This window comes from Elephantulus edwardii, unplaced genomic scaffold, assembly GCF_000299155.1.
Source record: "Elephantulus edwardii isolate Elephantulus edwardi_28Jun2011 unplaced genomic scaffold, EleEdw1.0 scaffold00084, whole genome shotgun sequence".
Classification (NCBI taxonomy): Eukaryota; Metazoa; Chordata; class Mammalia; order Macroscelidea; family Macroscelididae; genus Elephantulus; species Elephantulus edwardii.
In genome coordinates, this window is record NW_006399834.1 from 9973254 (window position 1) to 9985866 (window position 12613).

At 36.3% G+C, this 12613-nt stretch overlaps 1 protein-coding gene across 4 annotated transcripts in view; it reads left to right on the top strand.

Annotated features, from left to right (window-relative positions):
- SCFD1 (sec1 family domain containing 1) overlaps window positions 1–12613 on the top strand; it is a 126035-nt gene that overhangs the window by 49205 nt on the left and 64217 nt on the right. For all 4 annotated transcript variants that reach the window (XM_006889970.1, XM_006889968.1, XM_006889969.1 and 1 more), the window contains 2 exons: window positions 690–789; window positions 7213–7352. In XM_006889970.1, the coding sequence (XP_006890032.1) occupies window positions 690–789; window positions 7213–7352 (240 nt within the window). The remainder of the gene's footprint in view (window positions 1–689; window positions 790–7212; window positions 7353–12613) is intronic.

Sequence of the window (12613 nt, forward strand, 5' to 3'; positions counted from 1 at the left end):
GACTGAGATACCGCACTCAGCATAATGTCCTCCAGGTTCACCCATTTTGAATAATACTGCATGAGTTCCTTGTTTTTCAATGCAGCATAGTATTCAATTGTGCGAACATACCACAGCTTCTCTACCCATTCGTTTGTTGATGGGCATTTAGGTTGTTTCCAGAAATACCATTTTCTTATTTATTAAATAAATAATTATGTCTAATTAGGTACGATTTTGCTCTGATGGTCTAGTTTTTGTAATAATACAATGAAAGTTTTTTTGAAACTCTTAGATTCTGGTTTTTTTACATTTGTGTTAACAGCAACAAGCTGTCATTTATAGTTTATGAAGCTATCAAACATATACAATTATGTTTTCCTTTGTGCTGACAATGATTCATCTTGGAGTAGACATAACTTATCTGGATAACTGCAAAAATATTTGTACACATTTCTTCTGTGGAAGTTCTCTAAGTATGATTTATAATCTAGTATTGCACACAAAGTAGGCTAAGTAGACCAAAGCATTTCTTTGCTTGACTTTACTAGAGTTTTTTAAAGAAACCAATTATTAGGTAGTTTTAATGTTGTTATATCAAAATAGCATAGTGGAAAGTATTAGATAATTTCAGAGAGAGATATATATATATATACATACTTGTATAAATAGTTATATAATCTGTTTTTATTTTTGAAATATATTTACAGTTTCCAAAGACCTTTATTAGTCCTTGTTGACAGAAACATAGATTTGGCAACTCCTTTACATCATACTTGGACATATCAAGCTTTGGTTCATGATGTGCTGGTAAGAAGTTAATGTATAGCAGTTATTTACTGAAATGTGGCAACATTACATAAAGAATTAGTCTAGATCTAAGAAAAAAAAGATGAGGAAAATAAAGCTAATAAATATGAACAAAGAAGTGATTGAATTTTCTGTCAATAAATATAGATACTTAGAAATAGTAAAGCACTGACGGTGAAAGTTAAAGAATAAGATAAAACAGTGGTATTGTTTTGAAGAAAATAGGAATGGAAGGAAATAAGTATCTGATTTTTTATATATTTTTAAAAATTTTCATATTGAGTAAGTAAATACTGTTGAGAAGTTATAACCTCATTTTTCTTTGCGAGTTAGTTAAACCCCATTCTATTATAAAAATGTTATGTGCCGTGGAGTTAGAACTGACACATAGCTGACCCTTGTTAAGTTTTCAGAGGCAGTAAATCACACAGGAGATTACTCTTTCTCCCACAGAGCAACTGCTGGGTTCAGACCACCGTCGAATTGGCAACACAGTCCTGGGATTTTGAAAATATGTTGCATTAGATGTCTTTGAATTACTTTTCATTATCTAATTTCATCCTTACAACAAAAATTTGTGTTCACCTGTGTATTTCCATTTACCTAATGTTGAATATGTACAGAATATAATCTAAATAGATAACTATAGCACAGTCCCAGTCTTCACAGGAAATGAGAAAATCTCTACACAAACAACGTCTCTGTAAGACATTAATGGGACTGGAATAAATCTCATTTGTTAAGAGAAGAACTGAAAGACAGAGCCATCATTGGCTATACTAAGAATAGCTCTCTAGTTTACCAAGCCCTATCCCAGGTCTCTGAAGATTGTGTATCATTAATGCAAATACTGCCTAAAATGCAGAATGGAAATGTTTAATAGGTGGTTTAGGTTTAACTGTTTAATATAGTTATAATATATAGTAGTATTTATATATATTACTCATATATTATTTGTTATATGTATCTGAATCTCAATATATTAATAATACTACAACTTGATTTCAGGATTACTGATAGGAATCCGCAGCTGTTAAAACTTTTTAAAAAAAATACTTTTATATTGTGATTTGATATAATGTATTTATTTATTCTAGAGTCCTAAGTTATGACTCCAGGATGAGTGTCAAGGAAATAATTGACACAGATTCAACAAAGGGGCAAAAAAGAATCAAGAGACCACTAAATTGAGCCTATGAATAGGGTAATAAAAAGCTTGTTTAGGAGATCATGTAAAAGACTAGAGAAGAAAAAAATCAGTTCAATTAGTATTTGAGTACATGGTTGTTGTTCTTGTGTGTCATCAGATCTCCCGCTAACAATGACGCCAGGAACAACATATCTGAACCCTGCCCTATCCTTCATCATCTCTGATATTCTCAAGCCCATTGTAACAGTGGGCCTGTTTATTGACAAGCACTATTTAGACCCTGGCTTCATGAGTCAACAAATCAAACAACATTTCTCCAACCAGTAGAACCAGATCTACATCATTTTAAAAAGCATAAGTTAACTGTTTCTAAAAGGGAAAGAAGGGTCAACTTGGACAAATACTGAGGGATAAGAAGCCATGATTGAAAGCAACAATGAGTGAAGGTCATTAATGACTTTGTAAGAGCAGTTTCCATTGTGTAGAAATAAAACACTGAACTGAGATTCCAGAGAAATGAGAAGAAGAATAAGTTGTTGTTAGGTACTCTTGAGTCAGCTCCCAGGTATAGTGATCAGATCAGAATCTTGCCTGTTTCTGCACCATCCTCACAATTTTCACTGTTTAAGCCTATTGTTGCAGTCACTATGTCAGTTTATCTTATTGAAGATTTTTTTTTCCTTAACTGACCCTTTACTTTTTTAAGCACTCATGATAATATGCTCAAAGTTTATGAGCATCTTCATCATTTTTGTCTCTAAGGAGCATCCTGGATGCACCTATTCCAACACAGAGTCATTTTGTTAGTTCCTTGAATATTCAGTATATTCACCATCACAATTCAAAGACATGAGTTTTTACAGACAGCCCTAAAATAATGTTGTTTTCCTTTTGTTGTATACTGGCAAATAAAATCAGACGGCACAGGAGGAGATTGCCTCGCCTTTTCCAGCAGAGTATCTGGTGGATTCGAACCACACAAGCTTTGGGATTACAGCATTGCTTCTTGCCACTAGGCCACCAGAGCTCCCTTTAAAAGAGTTTTTTTTTTTCTGTTTTGAGAGCTGAAAAAAAGAATGATTGCTGGAAGAGGAAATAAGCTAGAAAATATTTTTAAGTGGGAGAAATTATGGTATGTTTGAGTACCAGTGAGAATGAGCAAAAACAGTTAATGATATAGAGAGATTAAAGTGTAAGAATGTTGAAGGTGTAACTAGGATTTCACCATCTCAACACTAATGACATTTCGGAGATCCAGAATGTTGCTTCTTTGTGGCGGCTGTCCTATGCCTTTTTGGATGTTTATCAGCATCCCTGACTTCTACCTTAATAGTGCCAATAGCATTCTTTAATTTACTGCAACCAAAAATTGACTTCAAACATTGCCATATATACCACAGAGAGAGAAGGGGAAAATGAGAATGAAAATCTATGATATACATTGATGACACAAGAGTCAAAGCTTGAAAAGTTTTAAAATAGAAGGCAAGTCTAATACATAGTGTGAGAGCCCAAAGATGACCCTAACCTCAGACCTTGTAGCTTAAGATGTGTGAGAGGTGGAAAAAAAAAAATTAAGAAAGCTGTAAGAGGTAGCCATGTGTAGTTGAATAGGTATGGAGAAAGGAATCATCCCTGCCACACACCCTTCCTGATTTATGCAGTGTTCCCTTACACTGTTGGGCAACAGCTTCTTGGTCTAGGTATGAGCACATTAAGTATTCTGAGATTCCCATTCTTCTCAATATTAGCGATAGTTTGTTAACATCTAGAGTCAAATACCTTTGTATAGCTGATAAAACACAGACACATTTATCAAGTCTGCTGTCAAGGATCTCTCAAAAATACAGAAGAACAGTGAAGACTAACGTGTACCTGACTCAGGCCATGGCCTTCAGTTACTTGGTATGCATCTGAGAGTTGAGTAATGATAATAGAAGAATTGATACTTTGAATTGTGGTTTTAGAGAAGAGCATTGATTATCCCACGAACTGGCAAAAGAACAGATAATGCCTTAGAAAAAGTAGAGCCAGAGTGTTCCTTGGAGGCAAAGGTTGTGAAGCTTTGTCTTTTATACTTCGGGTATGTTGCTAGAAAAGGCTGTTCCTTGGATAATGTCTTTAATTGTGGGGTGAGTAAAGGAGAGGAGGAAGACCCTAGTGAAATGAATACAGTGACATGTCAGAGATGATGTGGGGTGGCATAGGAGAGGACAGGGTTCAGATCTTTTGTTTTAGGTCACTCTGAGTTGTACTCAATGGCACCTAACAACAAAACAACAACAGTTGATCTTATAGAGCTCTGGTGTATAATCCTTAATGAGTTCCACTGTTAACCCAAAATCTGTGCTGTTCTTAGAGCTCAAATCCACCAGTCTCTCAGAGAGAACAATGGCCAGTCTTCTCTTGCAATTTACCACTTCAGAAACCTGTTGAAGGGTCGCTGTGAGTCAGAATGACTTGATGGCAGTGAGTTTAAGTTTGACTTTTTAAAATTTGAATTGATTATTAATAACTCTTAATGTGGCAGGTACCGTGATACTGGGTGTAGAATGTAAACAAAGCAGATAGGATCCTTGCTTTCACGGAGCTGCTAGCACTGTTTTTGTTAAGTCCCACTGAGTCGGCTATGACTCATAGTGACCCTATGAATAATGGCTCTAAAACTTGCCATTAGCCAGCCTAACCATCTCTCACATATCTGATCTCATTGTCAGCCACTATGTCATTTCCTCTTATCCAGGGTTTTCCTCTCCTGAGCAAGATTTGAAGTTCCATCTCACATACTTGAGGCATGTTTCCAAGAGGGACCAGCCTTTGGAAAAGGGTATCATGCTTGGAAGGCCATCATGCCAGTACTAGGGCCTCTGTTATTGGACTTTTGGGTCATTTATTTGTGTTGGTTTTGGTTTTTTGCTACTGTAAGAACATCTGTAGGTTCCTTCTTAGGGTAGATTTTCAGATTCTTTATTACTCTTAAACCAGTCTTTTCTCAGTAGTTTTACTATATATTGATCTTATGAAACTAATCTCTTTGAAGAGATTCCTTGCAATAAACTGTGACTTATATTGGCTTCATCTGGTGCAGTGATTAGACTGCAGTTCTAGATGTGAGTAAACTGTAACCAGAATGTAACAAACTGTTTTTGAGATTTTGTTAGGTTCCCCCCCCACACACACCCAGAGCATTATACTCTTTATGTCCACAAGATGGAGTAGAAGTTCTAGATAGAAAATATTAATTTGAAATTGCAGTTTACTTCTCATACTGAATGTCTTTGCTCTGAAAATCTGAATTATTGATGATTTTCTAGATATTGAAAACAGCTGTGAAATTGGACATAACTTCTATGTGAGTCTTTTAAAATGGGAAATACACTCTCTTGTGACAGACTTTTCAGTATCCTTTTCATTTTATTAAGACATAACAGTGACTCAGAGAACTCATACTCGTTTCTGACTTACACCTGACCCTTTGTTGGGTTTCTGAGTCTGTTATTCACATAGGAAGAGATTGCTAATCTTTATCCCTTAGAATTGTAGGTTGGAAATGCCAGAAGCACAGTCTTTGGATAATGACATAACTTCTTACAGACTAGAACTCAACAGAATTCCCTTGTTGTTAAGTACCATTGAGTTCATTGTGACTCACAGTGATCCCATGAACAATGAATCCGAACTTTGCCCCGTCCTATACATCATCATCTCTGATATATGGAGCCCATTGTTAGTCACTCCTTCTTGTGACTCCATACTGTCAATCCATCTTAGAGTCTTCATCTCTTAGGCCAACCCTCCCCCTTTCAAAATGTGAAATCTTTTTCCAAGAAGTGGCCCTTTCTAACAACATGCTCAACGTATGTGAGACAAAGTTTCACCATCTTTGCTTCCAAGTATCATCCTGCTTGCACTTTCTCCAAGACACATGTTTGTTCTTTTCACAGTCCATGGGATGTTAAATACTTTTTTTCCTAACACCACAACTCAGAGGCATTTTCTTCTCTCTTCCTTGTTCATTGTCCAACTTCAAATGGAGTTCCATTAGTAATTGGTAATTATGATTTGTGTGCCAACAAGTCAGTTAGCAACTCTTTGAACAATAAATCTGAACCCTGTGCTATCCTGTGCAGTGCTCATCATCTCTGTCCATTGGTACAGTCACTGTGTCATTCCAGCTCATGAGAATCTTCCCCTCCTCCTTTCACCCTCTACTTTTCCAATCATGATGTCCTTTTCCAAGTACTGGCTCCTCTTAACAACATGCCCAACATATGTGAGACAAAGTTTCACCATCTTTCTGTCTAAGGAGTACCCTCCCCAAGATATATTTGTTGGTTCTCTTGGCAGTCCATAGGATGTTTAGTGCTTTTCTTTAACACTATAACTCAAAAGGTATCAATTATGCTTCTGTCATAAATAAGACCAAATATATAATAAATAATATATAACTTTCTGATGCATAGCAAATTGAAAAGACCGTGGTTTGACTCAGGTGATTTTTTTAGTACTTCAGTACTCTGAGAGGTCCATGACTATAGACTTTTCCAGTGCAAGTCTTTTTATTAGTCATTAGAAAATGGCAATTTCTTTTTATATATCTTCATTGAGGGAAAAGAAGATTTGATTGTTTAAAAGCAGAGTGTGTTTCCTAGTTTCAGGATTGGGCATTATTTCAACTTAATATTTGCCCTTTCCTTAGCCCTCCCCCCCCCCTTCAGCTCTTAGGTTTCCATATTGTGCTTTTGACCCTATTACGCTCTTACCATTTGAAACATTAAATCACAATAACCAGAATTTATGTTAATATTTTTAAGTATTATAGTAAAGTTTATCCCTTTTTCTGCAAAAAGAAAAAAAAATGGTGTACAAGTAATTATAATATTCCAGATTTTTAAAAAGGTAGTTAGAGAAGCATTTTGATGGGACTCGTTTTCTTCAAGATATGTGATTAAAATATATCCAAAATCTTAAATGTATTTCAAGGTTGATGCTTTGACCAAATCTTTGTTAAAGCAAAGCATCTGTTAGATTAGTTTGAGATATTCGCCTGAAATTCAAAAGTGCAATAACAAATGCATACACAATATTACAGGAAAGCTTTTTCAAATTCAGAAATACACACACACACACACACACACACACACACACACACACACATTTTAACCTGGGAAATATTAGCGAAAAAAGCAAGAAACTGATTTTCCTTACAGAAGAAATGTTATCAGTTTTAAACTCAGAAAAGTTATTTAATTAAAGATTTCCTTTTTTTCTAGGATTTCCACTTAAACAGAGTTAATTTGGAAGAATCGGCAGGAATGGAAAATTCTCCAGCTGGTGCTAGGCCAAAGAGAAAAAACAAGAAATCTTATGATTTGACTCCAGTTGATAAGTTTTGGCAAAAACATAAAGGAAGGTAAGTTAGAAAACATCAGAAAATAAAAATTTCATCCCTGAAAGAAAAATCATTGTCATCATGTTTAATGACTTAGATTTTTAAAAACTAATAAGGGTAGTTTAGACACACAGAAAGTGGGAATTATAATTGAATACAGATATATAACTTTATTGCTTGATGTGCAGGAACTATTTCCTTTCAGTATACTCATACCATATGATTTTATAGTTAATGCTTTTTCTAAAATGCCTACCCATCCTTTCCACCATCCACAGGAGCATCTCTATCTTTAATTGGCAACAGGTTTTTGTGATAGAGAAACCTTGCAAAGAGATTTTTCATTTGTGTTCTGTTTTTCATTGTATAAACCCCAGTTGCTGAGTTGTTGTAGACTTGGTAGTGCCTAACAACAACATGGCAAAATACCTAAACCTGAAATTCAGAGGTTTGGTCAATGTATATATATTAAAAGTAATGAGTAAAAAAAGAATAATTTCTTATGTTACTTATTATAGCAGATATATTTATTCTCCCTGTTGCCATGTCTTAAAAATTTAGGACACTTTATGGGCCCAGGTAACACACCAGTGGCATAGCTTTCAGTATCATAGCAACTCACAAGTTATCTCTGTACAGCAAACACAGACAAATGCTGTAGCAATTAGAACCATATTTTCCCCAAATACAATAAACTGACAATTTAATTTGACTTCTAGTAGTAAATCAGCCTATGGCCCTCAGGCCACACCAACTTGTAATCACAAAGGCCCACCTACTGGGCCCTAACTGGTTTAAACAAGAGGCTCCCAGCCCACAATTGATTGTTAATTAAATAAAAAAGAACTACCATCCCACAGCTGACTGTTAAACAACTATAAAAAGGCTTACCTTTAAGACCCAACTGCTTCAAACAAGAGGCTCTCAGGCTTCAACCAACTCAGTTGAATCAAAAGTTAATTAAACCATGAACTGCCAAAGAAACAAACAAATATGTCTTGGAGAAAGGGCAGCTCTTTGGAGGCAAAGATAATAAAGCTTCACCACACATACTTTGGGCATGTTGCTAGGAAGGGCTATTCCTTGGAGAGGGACCTGGTGTTTGGAGAGGCAGAAGGTTGGCGAAGGAGAGGGAGACTTCCCAACCAGGTGGATTGACACAGTGACTGCCACAACGGGCTCTTGTGTATTAGAAGGTGTGAGGATGGCACATGGTAAGACAGGGTTTAGACCTATTCACAGGGCTGCTGTGGGTTGTACACAGCCTGACAGCACCTAACAACAACAAGGGCCCAGGAACTTTGAGAGCGAGTGTAAGAGTGAGAGTGTGTCAATTTATAGGTGGCATAAATATTCGAGAACCTGGCCCCTAAATGAAAGGATGCCTTGTTAAGAAGGCATTCTAGTCTGCTTTTTATTTAAAAAAAAAAAAAAGCCAGCACCACAACTCAAACATCAATTTTTCAGTCACCTTTTCCATTGTCCAATTCTCAGATGCATAGTAGGCATGGCTTGGATCAGGATCATGGTCTTGGAAAATACCATGGCTTGAATCAAGTGTACCTTAGTATTATGATGATGATGATGATGATGATGATTTAATGAAAGTTTACAGAAAAATTGGAATTTTACCCATTCATTGTTGTGCATTTTCCTCTGTACTCCCTCAGTTCACTTAAAAAAATATTTTTGCTTCATTTCTTCCTTCCCCTGCCCCAGTTTTAAACAGTTCTTTCCTCCATCTGTTCCAATGCAGTGTTCATTATTGATCCCCTCTTCTTAGTTTACCCCAATCCCCTTTGTCAGTGGTGTTTTATAGTATTTGTCCTTTTGTGATGGAGATATTTTACTCAGCATAATGTCCTCACGGGTCACCCATGTTGTGTAGCCTTTTTATGAAGTATACTAGTTTATTTACAAAATTCTAATGACATTCTTTTCCAGAACAGATTTTTCCAACTTCCTTTACCCCCCCACCCATCAAGCTGTACAGCTCCATGATTAATTTCCCCCTTCCCCTTGCATATCCTCATCCTTCTGCTTCCATCCCTCCCTTTGATCCTTATCCTCATTCTACAATAATGGCTTTATATAATATTTGTCCTTGTGGGACTGAGTTAGTTCACTTAACATAATGCTCTCCAATCCCTCCCAAGTTAGGTCATTTTCAAAATCATTGCTCCTGCATGCTATGTAGTATGCCGTCATGTAAATGTACCGTAATTTCTCAGTCTGTTGGTTTGCTGTTGGACATCTGGCTGTTTCCATATTCTTGTGATGGTGAATAATGCTGCTGTGAACATTGATACACAATTCTTTGTGCCTCAGTTCTCATTTTCTCAGGGTGTATTCCAAGTAGTGAAATAGCTGGGTCATATGGAATTTCTATGTTCAGCTTTTTGAGGAACACCAGACTGCCTTCCAGAATGGTTTCACTGTTTTACAATCCCAACAACATTGTATAAAAGTTCCTTTCTCAACACATCCTCTCCAACATTTATTACTTGTTACCCTGTTAAACTTTGCAACTGTTACTGGAGTGAGAGAGGGTACCTCATTGTGATTTTGATTTGCATCTTTATTATTGCCAGTGATTCTGAGTATTTCTTCATGTCTGTTTGCCATTCAGATATTTGTGAAAATTCTTTCCATATCTTTAGCCCATTACATAATTGGATTATCAGTCTTTTTCTTGTGGAGGCCAGGAGTATTCTATAAACTTTGATTACAAGACACTTGTCTGAGATGGTATTACCAAATGTTTGTTCCCAGTCAGAAGATTTTCCTTTCACCCTGTTGGAAAAACCTTTTGATGTACACATGCATTTAATCATTAGAAGGTCTCATTCATCAATTTTTAGTTTCTTATTTTTCATTGCTGCATAGTAGTCCACTGTGCAACTGTACCATAGTTTTCTATCCATTTGTCAATGGGCACTATCGGTTGTTTCCATCTCTTTGCTATTGTGAATAAACATGGGTGTAAACATGAGTGTGCATATAACTGTTTGGGTGGCAACTCTGTCCTCTTTAGGGTGTATTCCTAGTAGTGTAATTGCTAAGTCAAGTGGTATTTCTGTTTCCAACTCTTTGAGAAAGCACCATACTACCTTCCATGGTAGTTGTACAATTTGACACTCCCACCAGCAGTGAATAAGGATTCGAAGCTCTCCACAGCCTTGCCAGCATTTGTTGTTTACTGCTCTGTTGAACTTTGCTATGTTGTTATGTGCCATTGAGACGCTTGCGGCTCAAAGCGACCCTATGTACAACATCCCTAAACTCTGCTCTTTCCTGTGCCAATTGCACTCTCTGATATACCCATCCCAATTACCCCAGTCACTGAATCAATCCACCTCATAGAGGGCCTTCCCCTCCTGCGCTGTCCCTCCATTCTTCTAAGCATGATGGCCCTCTCCAAGGACCCGTCCCTCCTTACAACGTGTCCAAAGTATGTTAGACGGAGCCTTAGAATTCTTGCCTCCAAGGAGCCGCCCAGTTTGACCCTTTCCAGGACAAATCTGTTTGTTTTCCTAGCAGTCCATGGTATTCTCAATACTCTTCTCCAGCACCACAGCTCAAAGGCATCAATTCTCCTTGTATCCTCCTTAGTCATTGTCCAACTCTCTGATGCATAACAACCAAGCAAATGGCAACCAGAACAAAGTGGGAGTAGCAATATTAATCCCTGATAAAATAGATTTCAGCATAAAAACCATCACAAAGAACAAGGAATGTCATCATCATATTTATGGATAAAGGTCAATAGAACACGAGGACATAAGCATAATATCTATGCACCAAATGATAGAACTTCAAAATATATATTTAAAAAAAAATGTTAACTGAAGAGAAATAGAAACCACTATGATAGAAATAGGAGATGTCAGTACACCATTCTCAAGAAAAGATAAAACCAAAAAAAAAAAAGAAAAGATAAAACTAAGAAACTCAACAAAGATGCTGAGAAATTAAACCACACAATCAACCAACTCTCTCATAGACATATAAAGACTAATGTGCCCCAGAAAAGCACACTGTATCTTCTCTAGTGTACATGGAACAATCTCCAGAATAGGTCATTTTTTAGGTACCTTAGTCTTCAAGCCGACATCTGTGTTCTTTAGCACTTCGGAAAGATCCCTGACTACAGACATTTTAAAAATTATCACAGCCATTGAAAATCCTATGAAATGCATTTCTGTTCTAAAACATGGATTCACATTAATTCAGAGTTCACTCAACAACTGGTGGGATTTTTTGGTATCTGATATATTAGAGTATTTTGTCCTTAGTTTACATTTATGCTTAAGGAAAAAGTGAATGTAGTCTTTATTCAACCGGCTAATTTTTTTTTTTATTATTTTTAAAATTTTATTATTTCATTTTGAAAAATTACATCATGATTAAAAAATTCATTTTTTTTCCTGACTAGGGTAAATTTTAGGTACTATAAATATGCACTTTAAAAAAACTTATTTCCAGGGAGCTCTGGTGACCTAGTGATAAGAAGCTGCACTGCAATCCCAGAGGTACACAGTTTGAATCCACCAGATGCTCTGCTGGAGAAGGAGGGAAAATTTGTTCCTGTACCAGTCAGATACGATTTGACGGTACGTACATACACACACACACACACACACACACACATAATTAAAACCTCCCCAAAACAAAAAACCAACTAATTTCATTCCCTTTGTAGATTTATAGTGTACATTTCCTTTCATAATGGTGAAGTAGTTGTTGTTGTTGTTGTTGTTAAGTGCAGTCGAGTCACAGGTGACTCATAGCAACCCTCTGAAGGAGAGTCCTCGACACTTGGGTGCCTTTCATCCTCTCTCCATGTTCATAGGGTTTCTGGAGACAAGCTATTATGGAAGTGGTGAAGTACAAGGAACTAATAGTTCATTGAAAAGACACTATTTCTACAAATGGAGTATATTTCAAATGTAACATTTCTTAGTAAAGTTTAAGGAGGGAAAACATCTTTATTCAAATACAGACTTTTAAAATATGTTTTTAAGACCTAAAGTTTTAGAAAAATCTAATTTAGGTCAATAAGAATTTTACTCTTTCATAGGTAGACATAGACCTGCTAAAATAGTGTATAAGTTAAAATCTACACAGAGCTGAGCCCCAAAATGCAAAAGTATGTCACATCTCCATTTCCTCACTCCAACTCTGAAAGCGGCCAGCACATGGCATTTTCTCTAAATGTTCATAATTAGGTCTTTATGAAATTACTTACTCCACAATCCTGTCCTCCATCCACCCAAAACTAT